Below are 22,086 nucleotides of genomic sequence, written 5' to 3'. Positions count from 1 at the left end.
TCCTTTGGTTACAATTCCTCTGAATATCCTACTTGTTAAAAAGAAGTTACTTCCTCTAACTACAATTTAGAGATAGCGTATAAAGGAGAAGAAAACCAGGAAACTGAGTAAGTGTCAATAAACTCTGAGGGCAGATTTAGGCTTTAATTAACATGTATCTTCTCTTAAAACCATTTATTGTGTGTCAGTAAAGTACACATTAACATAATTGTGTAGTTAAGACTCCTTCCAGAGTTCCAGTGCCTTAGGGCAGATTTCAGATAAGTGCTCAAAACAACAAGAGAAGGGAAAATTCTGGGATCTCTATTGAAAATTCTTGGAAAGAATCATAGAATCATAGAATAGTTAGGATTGGAAAGGACCTTAAGATCATCTAGTTCCAACCCCCCTGACATGGGCACGGACACCTCACACTAAACCATATCACTCAAGGCTTCATCCAACCTGGTCTTGAACACTGCCAGGGATGGAGCATTCACAACCTCCCTGGGCAACCCATTCCAGTACCTCACCACCCTAACAGTAAAGAATTTCTTCCTTATATCCAGTCTAAACCTCTGCTGTTTAAGTTTCAACCCATTACCCCTTGTCCTATCACTACACTAAACAGCAGGTGGAGATGAGTCAATTATTAAAAATTCAGATCTACAAAGTAAAGTCTTATTTTCAGAGAATTAGGTTTACTGCTTTCAGTATACTGTAAAACAAGGTGATCCAGCATATTTCAAAAAACTACAATCGGAGTATGTGGGAGAAGTAGCTTTGTCTGTAACCAGGGAGCCAATGTCCAGCTTTCATTTCTATGAATTTCTAGAACGGTTTGGGTTAGAAAGGACCTTAAGACCATCCAGTTCTAACCCGTCTACCATGGGCAGGGACACCTCACACTAAACCATGTTACCCAAGGCTATGTCCAGCCTGGCCTTGAATCTATCTTCTTCTTTTATTTTTATTTTTACAGTGTATGCCTCAGTCACAACAGAAAAACTAAGCTCAAGCATCTTCTAAGTATCTCAACACATTAATAGTATTTCTCGGGCTATGATTTGTAAATAGAAACATGTTTCATTAATGTACACCAAAGGCTCAAGTTCTTAAAAATTATGCAAACTGCATTATAGGTGCATTAGCTTATATTCTTCAGAATTAGCTTATTCTTCACAATGTGGTTTATGTGGCTTAGAATATGACTGACTACCTCACTGCAGAGGAGGCTGCTGAAATATGCAATTTAACAGATAAAAGGAATCTAAGTATCACTGAATTTCTCAATATAAAATTTCAGTTGGTAACCTAAAAATCAGCTGAAGTTAAGACTTCGGATTTGAGAACTGCCTGTGCAGTCAGGGTTTCATATTTGCTTTATGCATCTATACAGCTGAACCATCAGAAAGTACAAATCTAGTGCATACAAGCCATTTCAAATGTACAAGAAAAAACAGTAAAAAATCAACAAGAATATCTGTGAGCAACATGCTTTAGACAAAAGCAGAACATAGAAGCCTGAGAAAAAGACATACTTCATTCTCAAAATATTAAGTACTGAGAATCTTCATACAGCTTCTGTTTCCAAGGTGGAAAATCAGAGATGGCATGAACACACTTGCACAACACAAACACCTTGATTTACACACCATTCACCCTTCTTTGAGAAACAAACCAATCTTTACAAGTCCCAGCATTTTTAAAAATTTCAAAAGCAGACTTTGTACCTCATAGTCTGGCCCTCCAAAGTGGGACTTTTTCTTCAGTTCTGTCACAGCATTTTTGTATGCTTCTTCAATTCTCCTCCTCTTCTCTGACTCCTGTAAAATTACATGGTAATGTGATTCAGGAAGAATGAATTGACTGCTAATAGTCAACATGCCAATAAACAGAATTACCTGACTGGTATGGTTTTGTTTTGGCTTTTTTTTTTTCCCCAAGTAAAAACTGCAGAGCTGCTGGTTTTCTGAATTTATTTGCATGCATGTATTTTATGTACCCATATACATGCATATATATAATATGATGCCTGGGTAGCTAACTATCTTGATGGTACCTTCTTTAAATCATGTGAAAGAAACTAGATCAGCAAGCAAAAAATGGTATCTAGCTTAAGCATAGCTATTAATGGTTTGCTGCGTTTGTATCTGGCAGTTCATACAGAACCCCTTGACACAGATGCTTTGGGCAGTGATAAAGCGTGGAAAGTAAGACTGGTAAAAAGCTAACTTGTTGAATGTAATAAGATACTAATGAGTCACAGCATGTTAAATTTCTAACTATAATTAGCTCACATGGTTTCAATGTGAATCATTTTGTGAACTCCACACAGTGATTAACTCAACATCATTCTCCCATAATAGGTGTGACTGTACTAGAGCCACTGATGTCTATATGATTTGTATTTTGAATAAAAATGTAGTAATGCCAGGATCAGATTAAGTCTAGTATTTCCTCTGCAAATTCTACAAACTGCCAAATCTTCTCAGTGAGTGAAAAAGCCATGAACTTGTGAAATTTTTGTAGAATTCAGCTTTAATACATAAGATCAGAGTCTCTTGTGGTGGAAGAAAGTTAAGTCTTAAGGTGAAAATTGGACACCAAGCACTAGCTCTTGCAGATGAGTATAATCACTCAAGAGACGCAATCTGAACTTCATAAAATACTGTGGAAAACCCCATAAGCAATACTGAAAGGCTGGATTTACCAGCTGGGAATTAGGTGGTAACGTTCATTCTGAAACACTTTTCTGGTTTCTGAAGACAGGTTTGAAGAGTAAAGCAACAGTTTTGAAGTAAAATAAAGTAGTACAGTTTTCCACAGGAAAATTCTTAGGGGAAGAAACCAGCACTTAGATGAATACAGTATGTCTTCATCTGAGAACACAGGCTTTCCCTTCTGAAGCTATCACAAAAAGAAAATACTTGCTGACACACACATTTCACAAAATTTTGCATGTTTATATTTTTTGAAAGCAACCAGAGAGTCCTAAAGATGCATAAAAGCAGAACTTGAGTATAAGGGATTGAGAGAAAGCATAGAAGTTTTACAAGAAGACTGAAATGAAAAACAAAATCACAACTCCTCCTCCTGCTCACCCCAAATCCCCACACTTTCAGTACTTCAATCTGCAAATTATTGACAATTCACGTATGTCAAAAGACAACTCTCCAAATCTGCCAGCTTCTCTTAGCAACAAGGCAGAAATTGTGAAACTGTTTGGCTGCACAGCAGGAAAATCACTGGTGTGTTAAAATTCTGTGTAGTTTAATGAAACATTTAAGTTACAGTTGTCAAAGGTGAACAAAGTAAGATACCTAAACATGTTAATCTTAAGGTAAAATTTAATGTTCAGATTACAAATTTGCTCATTAATAGCAGTTAGTAAGACCAAAGGAAACAAGAACAGAAAAATGTTGCTGTAGTCAAGACAACGTGAAAAACATCAGCACAAGGGTCTTACTGCAAATAAAACAATGGACCAAGAGCTAGAGATTAAATAACTTTCTTATTAATTTTAAGTCTATTTTAAAACACATTCAAAAGGCTCATACTGGAAAATATACTGCAGCAGAAAAATAAAAAATAAGTCAGTCTCAGGATCTTAACAGCTAAGAGTAAAAGGTTAAAGTTAAAGCTGTAACTACAATTACTTTTGCAGCACATTACATGTTTTTGTTTTAATTTCATGCTGGCCATCTGACTGTTTTGGTAACAGAAAACTAAACATAAAAATCTAAAATTACAGTTGTTGAGTGCATCATTTGAGCAGTATCCTTCAAAATTAAAATGTTTTTATAATAATAATTTCTTGTTTTCAAAGGTTTAGAAATAGTTTCCAATATTCATTCAGAATGGAAACTGAAACTTTTTCATTTTACAGAATAAAAGGGGATTAATAAAGATACTTGCTTGATAACACTGCAGTCACCTCTAGTCAAAATGTAGTCATCTGCAGGTTCAACAAATTCTGAACTTGAGCTTTTTTGAGATTTTTTTAGGACAGTTACAATTTTAGAGTATGTTCTCCAAGCTCAGCAGAACAATCTATCTTGAATCTTTAGGCTACCTTGCATCTTTGGGCTAAGCTAGCTTGCTACAAGACAGAGGCTGTATAACTTTGTATTAATTACTTTTATATGTTGCTGCTAAGTAAAAGTTATGAAACTAGTGGAGTGAGGAGACTGGAGAGAAATGGAGAGTGAGCTAGGTTATAGCAGTGCTTATAATACTTGTAAAGCTGCTATACAGTGGTATGGTACCATTGTAAAGCCATTGATTGGTTTTAGCCACTGACAGAGACCTTGCTCTTCATGTAACCTGCACAACACACAGCCAGCAGCAGGAGCCTGCCAACATGAAGGACAAGCTTGATGCTGCCCCTTCCAGCTCTGCTAGATGGGCTTTAACAAGCACCGGACAGACTTATAAGAGCTCTAGAACTCTCCCAAGCTAGAACATAAACACTACCAGCTGCCCAATTTAATGTAATTTCTCCCTCTGATCTCTGAGAGAATAAATTCTAAACTTTGGAATCTCAAAATATTTACTTCCTTTTCAAAGTAGTTTACACACCTATCAAAGAAAACAGAAAAAAAAATATCAACACCATTCTCGTCCCACATCTATTTATCAGATGACAAGAGCAGTGCTTTTTGCTCAGGCCCATAGTTATAGAAGATACTCATAAAACCATCTTTAACAAGATGAAAATAAAACAAAAGCAGTTCTATAATTGGAGGGGAGTAGTGTTAGCAGAGGTCCAGAGTTCTTAATACAGTCAACTGCTGTCTTTAAGGGTGTGGGTGTCAAGATGTTGGTCACGGGGGGCTGCAGGGGTGGCCTATATGGGAGGAGGCTGGGGATCTGCTCTGTGTCAGACCCAGGTGGCTCTAGCCTGCCCCAAAGACCCACTGCAGCACACAGCTGAGGCCGTTCACCATGTGTGTGGCACCTCTCTGAAATGTGTATTTAACTGCAAAACACACCCCACAGAGCAGATTTTCCCCAAAGGACTGCCCAGGGAGAGGACCTGAGCAGGAGGAGGCTAAAAGTGTGAAAAGGAAGGAGAGGCAGACAGGCACTGCAACCACAACATTCCTCTGGTTACATTTCTTGGGGCTAGAAAGCAGTGGGTAGAGAGACCTGCAGTGAAGCAGTGAAGCTGCGCTTGGGAAATGGGGGAAAAAAGCCTTTTTGGTGTTTATGTTTCCCATTAACCAGATCTATTTCAAATCAGCAACAAACTGATTTTCCTCACATCATGAATGTTCTGCTATGACAAGAACCAGTAAGCAATCTCCCTGTTTTCCTCTTGACCAATCAGCTTTCTCATCTTATTCTTCCCCCTAATCCTTCCGGATAGGTGGTGGGTGGGCACTTAGCTGTTAAGACAACGTAGCCCACTGCAGTTCCGTATTATTTAAATCAATAAAATTCTCCACTTCCAAAAGCACAGTAATTAGAAGAATGTAAAATAATTATTTTATATTAGAATTAAAGTACTTTACCATGAATGTGCTATAAATCCCAGAAAATTTCACTGACAAATGTGACTTTAATAAAGTTGCGGGTGTACAAACACTGAGCAACTTAAAACTTCCAAGGTTTTAGAAACTTTTGCTATTTTAACTTCTGGGAAAAGAAGCCCAAATAAGCTGTGACCCCTTTTAAAATGTATTAACTCACACCATATGAGTAGCAGTCACATGAGACCAAAAGTGAAATTTAGGATTAAATTTGTTTACCATTTACAGTCAAAAAAATAAGTCCTTTAAGTCCTAAAATAAGAAGTGACAAACTAAATAAAATTCTCTATTAACATACTCTGTATTATATAACAGCATAGGGACAAGAAAAATTCACTTCATCCAAGCTCTAAGCAAAGTCTGATCAACATGAGTGAACTGTGTTTGCTCAGCCCTGAGAACAGAAGAGAAGCCTTTGTTGGTGGTATGGGAAAGCTACTATTAGGTCCCCCCTCAAAGTCAACGAAACTGAGCCAGACTTCAAACTTCCTACAGACTGCTGAACCAGCAGGCTGTAGAAGACGGATGAAAAGTAACAGGAAGACACTGCAATAAGAGATACTCCAACTAAATACAAGGAAAAACTTTTTCACTATTACAACAGTTAAGCAGCAGAACAGGTTGCCCAGAAAAGCTGTGCAGTCCCCAGCCTTGAAGACTTGAAACCAGACTTGATAAACCTGTATGCAACCTGGTTTCATCTTTAAATGTCCTTTTAAGCAGAAGGTTCCAGAAAAAGAGACCTCAAGAGATCTAGTCCAACCTGAATTACCCTATGATCCCAACACTCTTGGTTAATATTCAAGGATCACCTGCTACAAGCTCAGGAGTGTTGCATCCCAACTAGAAGGAAGTGCAGCAGGAGGGGCACGAGACCTCCTTGGATGGATAAGGAGCTGCTGAGAAAAATTCACAAGAAAAGAGAGGCTTATAAAAGGTGGAAGCAAGGACAGCAAGGCGGCCTGGGATGAATACAGAGATGTTGTCTGGGTAGTTAGGGACTGGGTTAGGAAAGCTAAGGACCAATTGGAGCTAAACTTGGCAAGGGATGTTAAAGATAATAGGAAGGGATTTCATAGGTATGTAGGAGCTAAAAAACAGACTAGGAACAACACAGGCCCCCTCCGGAAACTTTCGGGAGAACTGGCTACACAGGACTTGGAGAAGGCCGAGGTTCTGAATGGCTTCTTTGCCTCGCTCTTCACTGGCAAAGGCTCTGACTGCAGCACCCAAGTCTTGGAGGGCGGACGCAGAGACTGTGAAAAACTAGACCTTGGGCCCACTGTACATGAGGACCTGGTTCGGGACCATCTTAAGAACCTGAATGTACAAAAGTCCATGGGACCTGATGAAATCCATCCGCAGGTCCTGAAGGAGCTGGCGAATGAAGTTGCAAAGACACTGGCCATCATATTCGAAAAATCATGGCAGTCAGGTGAAGTTCCTGACAACGGGAAAAATGATAATTTAACCCCCATTTTCGAGAAGGGAAAAATGGATGACCCGGGGAACTACAGACCAGTCAGTCTCACCTCTGTGACTGGCAAAATCTGGGAGCAGATTCTCCTGGAAGGCAGGCTAGGGCACATGAAAAACAACAAGGTGCTTGGTGACAGCCAGCATGGCTTCACTAAGGGGAAATCCTGCCTGACCAATTTGGTGGCCTTCTATGATGGGGCTACAAAAGTGATGGACAGGGGTGGAGCAGTTGACGTCATCTACCTGGACTTGTGCAAAGCATTTGACACTGTCCCACATGACATCCTTGTCTCTAAATTGGAGTGTCATCAATTTGATAGGTGGACCACTTGATGGATAAAGAACTGGCTGGATGGCCACACACAAAGAGTTGTGGTCAATGGTTCAATGTCTGGCTGGAGACCAGTAACTAGTGATGTCCCTCAGGGACTGCTGTTGGGACCAGTCTTGTTCAATGTTTGTTGCTGACATGGACAGTGGGATTGAGTGTGCCCTCAGCAAGTTTGCCGATGACACCAAGCTGTGTGGTTCGGTTGATACGCTGGAGGGAAGGAATGCCATCCAGAGGGACCTTGACACGCTTGTGAGGTGGGCTGATGCCAACCTCATGAAGTTTAACCATGACAAGTGCAAGGTCCTTGTCGGAGCAATCACAGGCACAGCTACAGGTTGGGCAAAAAGGAAATTCATGGTAGTCCTGAGGAGAAGGACTTGGGGCTGTTGGTCAATGAGAAAATGAACATGAGCCAGCTTCAGTGTGCACTCACAGCCCAGAAAGCCAACCGTATTCAGGGCTGCATCAAAAGGAGTGTGACCAGCAGGTTGAAGGAGGTGATCCAGCCCCTCTACTCTGCTCTCATGAGACCTCACTTGGAGTATTGTGTGCAGTTCTGGTGTCCTCAACATAAAAAGGACATAGTACTGTTAGAACAAGTTCAGAGGAGGCCACGAGGATGATCAGGGGACTGGAGCACCTCCCATGTGAAGACAGGCTGAGAAAGTTGGGGCTGTTCAGCCTGGCGAAGAGAAGGCTGCGTGGAGACCTCATAGCAGCCTTCCAGTATCTGAAGGGGGCCTACAGAGATGCTGGAGAGGGACTATTCATTAGGGACTGTAGTGATAGGAGAAGGGGTAACGGGTTGAAACTTAAACAGGGGAAGTTTAGACTGGATGTAAGGAAGAAATTCTTTACTGTTAGAGTGGTGAGGTACTGGACTGGGTTGCCCAGGGAGGTTGTGAATGCTCCATCCCTGGCAGTGTTCAAGACCAGGTTGGATGAAGCCTTGGGAGATATGGTTTAGTGTGAGGTGTTCCTGCCCATGGCAGGGGGGTTGGAACTAGATGATCTTAAGGTCCTTTCCAACCCTAACTATTCTATGATTCTATGATTCTATGAACAAGCTTCAAGTCTTGGATCTACTGTAATTCCTCCAACTACGTAGATGAAGCAGTAACTAAGTATTGACAGAAGTCTCAATACAGTTGGACAGGGTCAGACCTTTAACACGTGGACAAAGACAACCACAGAGGCAGAGGCAAGGATTCAGATGTTGAGGTATTCTGTCTGAATATGCTAATTCTTTGAATAGTGTACCACACTAAAACACAGAGAGTGAGAAGTGTGATAAACACCACATGGGAATATGTTAAATGAAAAACAAGACAACAGCTAGAGGACTGCACAGGACACCGGCCAGTGATGGCAGGATTCCAGAAATTATAGCCTGAAGTACAGCCTAGCCATGCCTTCAGCACATCCCATGAGAAAAGACACTGCTCCTTTTTAGGTTGCTAGAGTGGTTGAGTAGGCTTAGCACTATTACTGCTATTAGAATAACAGATATTCTAACACCACACATTTAAAAAATTTAACCAGTCAGCATAAAACACCACTTAATCTCTTTAGTCTCCTAAAGGAAAGTGAAATAATTGTATCTTTAAAAGACATCTAAAGTTAGAACTGTTTTTCTCCTTAGTATTGTCACCATGTTTTATCACAATTAAAAAAATTCGGAGATTTGCAAATTTTTTTGTGAACATGGACAAACAAGTCCCTTAGAAGGCTGCAACCAATGCACTTATTATTATGGAATACTGTCAGGTTCTCTATAGATAAAATAAAGTATACTATCTGAACAAGGGCTACAAAAACAGACTATGATAAATAATGTTATTATATCACCAGTTAGGATGAGACTTTCATGTTTTACAGGTGTAATAATGAAAGCACCTAAAACTAATAAATCCTGTACATAAAATAAAAGCAATTCCTGAAATAAAAGAAGTTCACAACACATTCTAAATTTTAACTTTAATCTAAAGAAACTTTTTTTCCCCAACAAAAATAAAAGGAAAATTATCTTACCTTGTCCAGCTTTTTTTGCCAGCTTTCTTCACATTTTACCATAAGTTCAATACAATGAGAGAGCGTAGCAAGGATTCCAGCAGTGGTTGCCTTGAAAGTTATAGCTTCCCCTTTAAAGTCTATGCCATTAATTCCTTTCGGTGTTACATGTGGGAACACTAAAAACAAACGCGAATCATTCACTGAGAGCTGCCTTCAATTCCAGCAAGCATTTTACATGTGTGCTTTATATTACAACTGTTTGAAGAAAACAGACTGGCTAGAGATGTAATATAAAAATAAAAAATGATAGTAATTTCAGCTATCCACAGGATAATGAAAGGGATTCAAAGGGAGGAACAGATGCCCTCAGCTTCATCTTGTGAAACCCTGTTTCAAGCCTGCGTGTAATGCTCGATTACTCTGCACTCTGGAAATCACGAGGGTGGAGGGAGTGGTAATACTTTGTAACAATAGCAGTTTGACAGCTTGAAGGGGTGCCTAATTAATAAAGAGCAACCTTAAAATGTATCAGATGCAGCACTAAGAAAGGAACAATTTCAAAACGCAATCAAACCTGAAAGTAACATTCAAGGCTGCTTTAAATGGGTAATTACATATTTAAAAACATCAAAGTAAAAATGTATGATATAAAAGTATCAAATGTGTTGAATTATCCAAGTACTGTGGGTTTTGCAGTTCCAACAACTACTTCATGCTGTCAACCAAGCCATCTGTTGCTAAGGCTATTTAAACAAGTCATTTAAAATGTGTGACAAAAAAAGTACCTATTATATGACAAACTCGTATGTAGGTTGACATAATAACAAATCAAATGCTACACATTAATGTCAGAAAATATTAGAAAGCAGAAGTAACACTCATGTTGAAGCTGACTGAGCCTAGCAAGTTAAAGTAACTTCTGCCATGCCACAGTGCAAGCTAAGGGCTTATGATCTAGATGGATATAATTTCCCTCCCCCCCTCCCAGTGTGTCAGTTTGTTAGCCTGCCTATGTTATGGTTTAAAAAGTACAAATAAATACTTGTGTAAGTTTATCCAGTATGTCTGCAAAGGCAAAGCAGAGCTTTCAAGCAGCTCAGTTCTTGCAGGGAAGGGAAGTGCAATTGCTGTTCTCTAATGGCAGAGCCCTGTATCTTCACCTCAGGAACAGTAAGCAATTGTCACATGATGTAAAGCAATGATTTAAGTCTCTAAAGGTTTTGTATACCTTGCTTTCAGAAGTAATCAAACTATTTTTTAAACAGCTGAGCACAAACTACACACTGCTTCGAACACCTCAATAAGCATACATACACACTATGTTAGAAAGCAGTTTATTTTTTGTTTCATATGAATCAAGAATACTCCCTAAAAGGTAAAGATGATGGAGCTGGAGAAAAAAAAAGTAAAGTAAGAAAAAGAAAAATCTGTTCAGAAACAATAATAAGCACAGCAGCTCTCCCTCCCCCTAACAGCTGCAAAAGGAACACGGAGGAGGCTGAGACTGAAAGTGGTAGAAGCTGGCAAGAAGGTGATGCAGTGGATTCACTGAGAATAATGCAAATAACACAAGGGCTTCACACATAACAATTCATGGCTGAAAAACAGAGTTTATACTGATTAATTTTTCCTGTTCCTACAACTAGCTGCAACACTGGAAGATCATTTCAGAAATCTCTGTGGTAGATTACAAGGGAGATGCAGCAATGCAGCCTCATTTCCTGGGTATCTTCAGGTCTCAGCTACAGGTCATTAGTACTTCCATACAGTTTCAGTCACACAAATGACACGTGACATTCAATTACATGTTGCAAGTTATTGTTAATGACTACTCTCAAAGTAGGACTGATACATGAGAAGTCTGCAGTTTTAAAATTAGTGTACACAGTTCCTTTCAGCCATTATAATTCTGGGCAAAAATGAACTTGTTGAAGGAAGATGCAAAACCTGTTTCTTTGAAGAGATGGTCACTTAAGAAAGGAGTGGATAGGAGTATTTTTATTCTTTCCTAATCCCAGGAGACACTTGTCTTCTCAGAACCTATCAGAAGGTGAGCTCAAGCCTTATCTGGGTAACATCTTAAATTGTATTTGTCTAGAGATTTTCTACTCTGAGAGCCTGAATATCTTTCCATTCCTTTTTTTAAGCTTTTCTTTCATGTCAACTACAAATTGCTTCAAAATGAAATCTCTCATCAGGAGATCTACATAGTACAAGGTAAAGGCTAATAGGAGAGTGTTTCTAACATTGCAACTGCTTTTCTAACTTTATGATCAAACTGCACGCAGCCAACTGAGAAAAAGCTGCAGGATGATCTTCCCCCTACTGTAACTTCCATTTCAGTATCTTTGAAGTGGTTCCTTTATAATTATCCTGTCTTTTAAGCATTTTGCTTTATTTCTGATTTGTTTTCTCTTGCCTTTCACATTGCAGATTCTTCATACACTGCTTCAGCCTTCAATAGGTCTTTAGCCCTTCTCTCCTACATCTCTGTTAGGATAGGTCAAGTTTTCCCTTTTTGTTCCTAAAATTGTTTATAACACTTTCCCAGATGTCCCAAACATCATGTGTTTGTTCCAATCTGTTTTCATATGAATCAGAAAATTATTTTAAACACAGTAAGTAGAAAGTAGTTCCTTTATATTTTCCATTTAATGCCACCTTAGAATTAGTTCAGTAATGTGAGAAGTGAAAAAGAAATGTTCAGGTGCATGACCCATTTATTGATATCTACTGTTGCTGATCTTCTTGGATAGAGTAGGATAGCTATGATTATTTACCGTCTAAGAAAAATCCCATTATTGGTGAATATTCTTCCTCCATTCAAGGCACAAGAATCCAGTGTAAATCCTACTGTGTTTTACATAGAATTTCCATCCTTAAGCCTCTGTACCATTTTCATCATTATAGCTGCAGTACAAAAACTTCCATATTGAAGAAGGTTCCTTAAGTAGGTTTCACCTGCTCTTCCTACTCTTACATAATTTAAATCCAAATACACTCATTTTACCGAGCAGATGGATGGGAACGCTTCCTGATCAAGATCCCAGTAGGTAACTATGCATCAGCCAGACTTTCCCTTGCTGTTCTATACATTGTTTAGTTACCAGATTTTCTCATTTTTCCTAGTTTTTTTTTTTTACTCACACACTCTAGAGAACACAGAAAAGAAAAAGCTTCCCTATCCAAAATGTCTTCAGAGTAGTACACAATTCTCTATAGTCATGTTAACTTCCTCCTCCCATCCAGGGAAGGTGCAAAATGGAACAAATTTCAGAAGACAACGTGAATATGGTCCCTTAAGTCAGTCTTAAATTTAATGATTTCAGCAGTAGACTGGTTGCACTGGTGGTTTGAACAGCAGGATCAAACACTCCTTATCATACTGGGCTACAAAAGAGGCTGAACCCATGCTTCTTACTCCCTGGAGTACTGACTACATAGCAGCCCCCAAGAATAAACAGGCAGCCGCTTCTCATCTACAATTAAAAGACTGCTTCAGTCCTTTCAGGACTGGATAGAGACTTCAAGAATGAAACCTGAAATTTGAGAAACCAAAGAATCTTAACAACTGCTCTGAGACTAAGCTTTAGAAAGCGGTGAAGTTTAAGATAATTCTTTCATTATCAGCTAGTCTGAGTAATTTTCTAACCAATATATGGGCATGGCTTTCTCAGCCTGAAACATCTACTTACCCCACTGCATCACACTCATGATTCCATTTTACGGCAGAGAATCTTAATTTTTCATTTCTAGTCAAGCTTTGCAGCACTCAGCTACTAAATATTTAATGGGTCCAGCCCTTAGAAATCAAACTAAGGCACAGAAAAACTAAATGGAGATAAAACTTTTCATAGAAATAATTGAAGAAAAGTAAATTTAACGGAATCAGGAATCAGAACAACTGGAATTAGAAGTTACACAAAAAAGCAAGGGGTTGCAGAAATTATTTTCTGTGAGTCTATATACAGGTACACATAATACGTGGCGATTTCTTAGCATATAACTTCCCAAAGACTTGACACAGAACTTTTAAAGAGGATTACAGATATCACCTAAAATTCCTGTTAAATTCCAGGTGATGACAATAAAGAAGTCACTTATTTTCCATTTTAACATCTTAAGATGACCAGAGGTACTAAAAATGTACTTTCCTAATGACATTCCCCATATCCTATGTGTACATGTAGCAGTACACCAGAAGAATGTAGATATGAAGAGATGTTCTAAAGGTAAATTAAGCTGAAACTCCTACATTATCCTACAAATACTAAAATTGACAAAGATGTCATTTTCAAAAAGAATCATATAGCAAAATTAAATTATCACTTAACATTTTTTTAAAGAAGGCTCTTTGTTTTATGAGGTTTGCCCTGACATAACAGTCCTCAAAAAATGTACACTCGTATACACATAAAAGGGACAGTAGAACTGCGCACTTGCTTGCAGGTGCGCATTGCAAGATTTATCTTTGGTAATAAAAGGCAAGAAAAATCTATTCAAAACTTGAGTTATATGTACTTAACCTATTGAAATCAGCATTACAATTAATTCTCAGCAGAGGAAGCACTTTATGTAATTAAAAAAAAAATTACTCATATGATGAATTCTAGAAGCATCCTAAAAGCTCCTTCCATTTCCTTTCCTTTTTCCTCATAACAGTTTTGGCTATACTCTAGAAAGAGCACCCAAATACAACAAAGGAAGTTGTAATAGAGGGGCAACAGACAATTAAAAAGAAAACAAGACAAAGAATAGGCTCATTTTGCCCATGTATCTTCCATGTTCTTAGAATCATAGTGTCATAGAATAGTTAGGGTTGGAAAGGACCTTAAGATCATCTAGTTCCAACCCCCTGCCATGGGCAGGGACACCTCACACTAAACCATATCACCCAAGGCTTCATCCAGCCGGGTCCTGAACACTGCCAGGGATGGAGCATTCACAACCTCCCTGGGCAACCCAGTCCAGTACCTCACCACTCTAACAGTAAAGAATTTCTTCCTTACATCCAGTCTAAACTTCCCCTGTTTAAGTTTCAACCCATTACCCCTTCTCCTATCACTACAGTCCCTAATGAAGAGTACCTCCCCAGCATCCCTGTAGGCCCCCTTCAGATACTGGAAGGCTGCTATGAGGTCTCCACGCAGCCTTCTCTTCGCCAGGCTGAACAGCCCCAACTTTCTCAGCCTGTCTTCACATGGGAGGTGCTCCAGTCCCCTGATCATCCTCGTGGCCCTCCTCTGGACTTGTTCCAACAGTTCCATGTCCTTTCATGTTGAGGACACCAGAACTGCACACAATACTCCAAGTGAGGTCTCATGAGAGCAGAGCAGAGGGGCAGGATCACCTCCTTCAACCTGCTGGTCACACTCCTTTTGATGCAGCCCTGAATACAGTTGGCTTTCTGGGCTGTGAGTGCACACTGAAGCTGGCTCATGTTCATTTTCTCATTGACCAACAGCCCCAAGTCCTTCTCCTCAGGACTATCATGAATTTCCTTTTTGCCCAACCTGTAGCTGTGCCTGGGATTGCTCCGACGCAGGTGAAGGACCTTGCACTTGGTATGGTTCAACTTCATGAGGTTGGCATCAGCCCACCTCACAAGCGTGTCAAGGTCCCTCTGGATGGCATTCCTTCCCTCCAGCGTATCAACCGAACCACACAGCTTGGTGTCATCGGCAAACTTGCTGAGGGCACACTCAATCCCACTGTCCATGTCAGCGACAAACATTGAACAAGACTGGTCCCAACAGCAGTCCCTGAGGGACATCACTAGTTACTGGTCTCCAGCCAGACATTGAACCATTGACCACAACTCTTTGTGTGTGGCCATCCAGCCAGTTCTTTATCCATCAAGTGGTCCACCTATCAAATTGATGACACTCCAATTTAGAGACAAGGATGTCATGTGGGACAGTGTCAAATGCTTTGCACAAGTCCAGGTAGATGACGTCAACTGCTCCACCCCTGTCCATCACTTTTGTAGCCCTGTCATAGAAGGCAACCAGATTGGTCAGGCAGGATTTCCCCTTAGTGAAGCCATGCTGGCTGTCACCAAGCACCTTGTTGTTTTTCATGTGCCCTAGCATGCCTTCCAAGAGAATCTGCTCCCAGATTTTGCCAGTCACAGAGGTGAGACTGACTGGTCTGTAGTTCCCCGGGTCATCCATTTTCCCCTTCTTGAAAATAGGGGTTATATTTCCCTTTTTCCAGTCATCAGGAACTTCACCTGACTGCCACAGTTTCCTGATTAAAGTGTTTATATTTTTCAAAATGCTTTTAGCAAGGACTTCAGGAGATACCATCAGATTTGAAACTGGAGGTAGTGCAACTTCAAAATTTTGTGAATCAAAGTCTAAGAAATATCTTAGGACCAAATAGTCAGCATTTACGCTATGTAAAAACCAATATATTGTGGTTGGGAAACAAAAGAAGAGCTGAGAAGAACGCAAATAGATTTTAAGTGCCAAGCCAGAAGTATCAGATTTCTAGACCAACAAGAACTGCATGAGTCCTTCTCATGTACTTCATGGATGCAGAAAGTACAATTATGAGATCATTTAAAATAATAAAAATCAGAATTCTGTTCATCACAATGGAAAATGCAGTAAAAAAAGTTCTAATATTATGACGAGTGAGAATTGGTAAGTGTTGACTTCACACTACAAACTCATAGAAGTTGGGCAAACTATACTGGGACATATGTAACTGGAAAAGCTTTGTTCTCCACCGCACTCCTAAAGCAGGTCACACTTGCAAGAAAAACTGCAGTAACATCTCACAAATATCAGGTCCCAATATCTGAATGATGCAGCTGTTTCAACAGAATTTTGCAGTGAATACAGCTTTAGACACAGAACAGGATATTCCAAACTTACATTAATATTTGTGTGAATTAAATGTTAACTCAGAGAATCATGAAAAGCACCTAATAAATGGTAACGTGAAGAAGAACTTGCTGTCACATATATTTGAATAGCTATTTTTGCCATTTTCTGTCTAGAAAAGAGCATATGTACTGACCATGTATCAGGCTAGTCATACTATTCATATGAATTTTCAGTGAAGAAGTTTGGACAGACTTACATTTTTCCTTACTGCTGTTACTGTTATGTACAAAATCCCCATCAGAACGCACAGTAGGAAAATCATCTTCATCATCTTCTACCACTAAATTGGAGAGAAAATGTTATGGGAATGAGAATGTTTTTCCAATTCTTTGTGTGCAAGAAAGAATTAAGAGCATCTTCATGGCTAAACAGCATTTAAGATTTCTTCCTGCAACAAAAGTCATGACCACCCCCTCCTGCCTTTGTTTTTTTTGTGTGGTTTTGGTTGTTTTGGATTTTGTTTGTTTGGTGGGGGGTTCTTGTTGTTGGTTTAGTTTGGTATTTTTTGACTCAAGTCCACTATTAACATTACTGGCAGAAACCATCTAACGCTTGCTCAGTTTTGAAGTTTAGCATTCAATTCTCTGCTAAGAACAACAATATTTTGGTGCTACAACGGGTTAAGCAGGGCACTACAATTCAGCAACTATATTCTTCTACACTAAAAAGTTTGCAAAGAAGTGGAATTGTACATCTACTATTTTCTTACTACCAAAAGTTTCAAGCTGACAGACCAACTCCGGGAATGAATATGAATGCCCCAGGAGTGCACATGGATACAACAATCTGTACTCTGAGAAAAGCAATTCAGAAATATGTAGACATCCGCACCTGAGTCTACAAGGGCCTCAAGTGTACACCCAGTGCTCTAGTTTCAGCTAACACATCTCATGAGGATTCATTATGACAGCCCCTTTGCCTTTTTAAAGAATGCATTATTTCTACCGAAACTAGTAGCCTATTGCTTTTTTTTCAAAATAAAAGTGACACAGTGATAACATAACTTGAATTCATCTTATGAGAGTAGCCAATTATTGTTCTGTAACATCACTAAGTGTATTTCTTTTGTACTATTGACAGCTACAGGTTAATATTAACTTAAACAGGTTTTTATGAGAATTCAGCTTCTGAAGTGAAGAGTTTTTGTGCACAAATATTTATGATTGATTCCTATATTCAAGAGTAAATTTAAGATATTTTGTTTATATGGTATCAAATGCTATAGTAACTATTTCAAGGGCTATTACTATGTAAAAAGCTAAATTCTACAGAGATATGAGGTTTTTGTTTCGGTTTTACCTTTATCCCTCTGGAGTTCATCTTTGGAAACTGCATCTGCACAGTCATCAAAGTATTTCTGTAAAGTATCAACTTGTCTACACAAGATGTCTCTGAAGGTTTCCATTTCTGCAAGCTTCTCACGTAAGCTATGGCCCTTCTGAAAATACAAGAGAAAAATGCCTGAAATGCTTCTGAACATGAAGCAGTAGTCCAATACATTAAAAAAAAATTCTGCAGCTATGAAGAACAAATTCAAGTTCAGCTATTAAATACTATTAATGTCAGAAGGGTATAAAAAAATTGGACACAAGCATTTTGTCCACTGGTCTCAGTTTTAGCTCTTGACTACCTATGCTACTTTAGAGCATTCAACAAAAGTTTATTAAAAATGTGATCTTGCATGCTACCAATTTTATGCCTATTTGCCCGAAAAGAGTAACCTCTAGTTAAGATCTCTGACCCATCTTTATTTCCGTTTCTTGTGTTGCCCCTCTTCGGCTCTCCCAGAAGCATAGCCCACTTATGTTCATGTTAAATATTTATGCACATAAGGGAAGCCGTAATTTTTTCAATCTCTATTAACCAAATATATTAAGTCACAGAATGAGCATTCATTTTCATTCAGAGGCCTTGCTATTCTGAGGAATAAACTAGGAAAGGTTATAAATGCTCTGAGAGGTTTGATTTTCTTGCCACTGGAAGATGACATGATAGTTTAAAAAGGACAACTGTATAGAGGCATGAGAGAGCTTTCTGCACCACCAACTCATCATACAATGAAATACTCACACTTGCAGTAAACAAAATATTTTGGTTTTTTTTTCCTACAACTGTGTGGCAGCCTGCACAGAAGTTACTTGTTTTTGTGTACCAATACCAAGAAAACTTTATTCACTAACCTTGAATGAAGAGGTGGATGTTGCAGAGTATCCACTTGCTCCAGAAACAAGAGACACCATGGAGCCATGGCGTCGTAAGCTTGACTCTGATCCATAGCCAGATTCAGTCTAAAAAACAAACCATACACAGAACAAGATTAATATCATTGACTATGAAACCCATCCATTTGTGCCTGCATTTTTAAGGTATTAACACAGCATCCATAAAGTTATTATGATCTATTTTTATCATAATGATTTGTGGAAAATTAGTTATCTATATCCTGTTATAAACTCCCAAAAGAACAAGGCAACATATGTTTCAGGGTTCGAAAAAAGGACAGTGTGCCATTACATTAGCTTATGCAATCCCTACCTACAATTTTCACACAGCATTCAAAACCTAAAGTACTCTGCAATTTATCAGGAATTTAATACGGTTCAGTTTGAATACAATAATTTTCAGTCAATCCTTCCAATCATTCAAACATTGTAATTTCATTTTTAAAAGCAATAAAATAGAGGTCATAAAATATGGACAATTACTGCTATCAAGATACTTTGTTGCTTGTTTCAAGCTTACTTAGCAAAACTCTTAATACCAGACTGGAAAAATTTTTTAGAATATCAGTTCAAGTGTGAAACAGTATACCTGGCTTTGGTAATGTATCTGCGATGCTGAACCACATTTTGAATTGCAATGCAATTCAATGCAAAGATTATACCTTAATTCACTGGGGTGCAATTTTAAGTGTAACAGAAATCAAATAATGAAGATTTGATTTGGGTTTTTCTGCAAATACTCAAGTAAAGGCTTTTAGTTTTTTTTAATGGACTTTATATCCCACAAAGGCTTGACAAGTAAAAATGAAGTTGCTAAAGGAATAAACTGCTTTTTAAAAGGACAAAAATGAGTTTTGGGCATACGATTATTTTGTTTCAGAAGTGTTTCATGAGAATAAATCTCAAAAGAGCATTTTTGTAGGAGTCACACAGCACACTGAAGCATGAAGCACTTCTTAATTTCTTTTAGTATTTCATCCATATGCAAATCTAAAAACTTCTATTTTACTGATAATTCAATATTTAATCATATGTCCAAATATTCAGATGGCTATGAATGTGCTTTTACTACTCAGTTTGACAGGATCTGAAAATTATACACTCTAGAGAGAAGGCAAATTTTCATTTTGATGGGATTAATTAATAAACAGATCATTTTTAAAATGTAGCAAAAATACCCATTGCATAGAGATCAGAGCATTTTAATGAAGAGAAGCAAATGTCTTCTGATGTCTTTTTAAAAATGACTTTTTAACGGAGAAAGACATACCTATGCAAAATTTAGACTGAAGTTTAGGAAGTGAAATCTCTAAATTTCTCTATTTGAAGACTTAATCAAAATCACATCTAAAATTTACAGGAATAGATGTAACATTAGAGACTCTAATAATAACTTGTATGCTACATTTTAATTAAATATTTTTTCCCAATATTACCCCATCAACGCTAGTTAATTTACAATAAAAATGGAAAGTGAAAGAAGAAAATTTCTTTCCATATCAATTTTTTAAGGTACCTTTTCAGCAGAATCTTCATTTGACTGTCATTTATGCTTCTGACTAATAATTCCACTAAACACTTTATCCATGCTTCAGGATTGTATACAAGACAGCATATACAGTTATGAACTGTACACAGGTATCAACTTGCAAATGCTACCAATAAAATGGTACTACATAACAAGCATTTAGGCAATTTTAACTTATCTTGCAACCAAGAAGCAAATTCAGCAAACAGAAGAGCAGACCAAACAGCACACAACATGAATTCAAAGCATATACATTTAGACATCATGTTCACAAAACTGCCTAAGATAATAATGTTTTAATAGCTGGGGGAGGGGAGAGGAGAGTACTGGGGAGAAAGAGTTGTATGGGGATGACATGAAAATTACATCAAGGATACTTATTTGTCAGAAGGAACAGAAGTATTCCTTTATAACCGATGCAGAGACAAGCCATCCAGCAGACACAAGCAAGCAGCTTAACACAAACAATGGATGCATGCATCATGCAAAGCCCCACCATTCTACTACCGCAACATCTAAAGGAGAGCAGGTCACTGCTGCATTTATGTCTTGCAAAGCAGATCATTAACTATTCACTGCAGAAATACTCAATTACATTAAGAGGAATGCTGACATGAGCTTCTTCTGTTTATGCAATTTTTAATTTCCCAGGATAAAAATTAGAAAAGCAGGTAGAGTCCATATGATAGAAGCTAACAGTTTGCCTGAAAACAAAACAGCTTGCAGAATTTGTATCAATTCACACCATCAAACACTAATGCTAATTTACTATGCTCAGTAGAGATGCAGTTCTTTGAAATTCCATGCATACATTATAGCTTCAAAGCTACACTAAAACTGGTATTTGTTAGTACACTGCAACACCTTCAGCTTTCTAAGGCAGTGCAAAAAATCCATTAATCCTTTCGTTATGATAGACAAGAGGAAAGAGACACATGATCCAAAGCTTCATGTGATTCTTTACTGGAGCAGATGCTGGTATCAGCAACAAGGCAGTACGTCAGAAAAGCTGCTTTCAGTAAGTGTTTGCAGAATCATATTGCAGACCTCCATCATGGTTCACACTGATCTGCCAGCTAAGGATTTCCTGAAGTGGGTCAACAATATTCTCAAGTAAACCACAGACTGACTCAGAGCAAAGTTTCCCCAGTTGGAAAAAAAAATAAAATTAAAAAAATCAAATCAAGCAAGTTATTCTCCCATATCTTCAAGGAATTATTTCTATTACATCTCAAACTAGATGTAATCTAGTCAAGCACTTTCATGCATATTTGTCACCCAATGCAGACATTTTCAGTTAGCACTATAATTTATTTAGTATTTTACATAACACAAGCAGCAGGCAGCTCCTCCCTCTCAGGCATATGGCTTACCCTAGGGGGTGGTGAAAGAGACATTAGGATACACTGACTTAAATATTGTTCTCTGCAACATTTGTGAAAAATCGTACCCAAACATCCAAGATATCAAATGACAGTATCTTATGAAAAACAAGAATGTATAAAAAAGGTAAAAGCGCAAAATTTAAGTGCTGGAAGGTACTATGAAAGACTTGGTGAAGACTAGGCAGACAAGCTCTGTAAAACATTTCTGTTCCATGAATAATTTTTAGATTTGCTGCAAATGCTTCACCATATATTTGAAGAAAGAAAGGTTACTGCTAGGATAAGTCAAGGAAGGGAGGGCTGTAGACAGCAAGACCCCTACAGACACTACAGGTAGCACAGTCCAGGATCCACTTCCGAGGACTGAGGTTAGATAAAATTAACATGTGTCTGTAGGTCTTATTTTTCAATTCCTCCATAGCCACTGACATTGGAAATTTAAGGTTTTAAAAATTACAAGGTAGTTGCTAGCAAAAAGGCAGAGATGAGAATATAATAATACAGACCACAGAAGCTGGATGATTCCACTGCCTACAGTAGTGCAGGAAAAGAAAAAACCTCATAATAACTTCCTTTGCAACAGCAAAACCAGGTATACTTTTCCTCCAACAGTGATAAATATTGCAATTCCAAAATAAACAAGCACACTATGTGTATAGAAGGTAGAAAAAGACCCCACAAAACAACACAGGAATTAAGAGCTGAAAAATAAGTATAAT

General features: G+C 38.3%; 1 protein-coding gene across 3 annotated transcripts in view; it reads right to left on the bottom strand.

Annotated features, from left to right (window-relative positions):
- The window catches only part of CERT1 (ceramide transporter 1), a 72,395-nt gene that overhangs the window by 14,997 nt on the left and 35,312 nt on the right, over positions 1 to 22,086 (bottom strand). For 2 of the 3 annotated variants that reach the window (XM_005142015.4, XM_031042737.2), the window contains exons 4-8: positions 18,413 to 18,520; positions 17,532 to 17,670; positions 16,429 to 16,512; positions 9,358 to 9,515; positions 1,713 to 1,805 (exon numbers count right to left, since the gene is read on the bottom strand). In XM_005142015.4, coding sequence (XP_005142072.1) covers positions 1,713 to 1,805; positions 9,358 to 9,515; positions 16,429 to 16,512; positions 17,532 to 17,670; positions 18,413 to 18,520 — 582 coding nt within the window. The remainder of the gene's footprint in view (positions 1 to 1,712; positions 1,806 to 9,357; positions 9,516 to 16,428; positions 16,513 to 17,531; positions 17,671 to 18,412; positions 18,521 to 22,086) is intronic. The other variant, XM_031042736.2, reaches the window with a different exon arrangement.

This window comes from Melopsittacus undulatus, chromosome Z (assembly GCF_012275295.1).
Source record: "Melopsittacus undulatus isolate bMelUnd1 chromosome Z, bMelUnd1.mat.Z, whole genome shotgun sequence".
Taxonomy (NCBI): Eukaryota; Metazoa; Chordata; class Aves; order Psittaciformes; family Psittaculidae; genus Melopsittacus; species Melopsittacus undulatus.
Note: the sequence above shows the minus strand (reverse complement) of the source record. Positions and strands in the feature narration are given on the sequence as shown.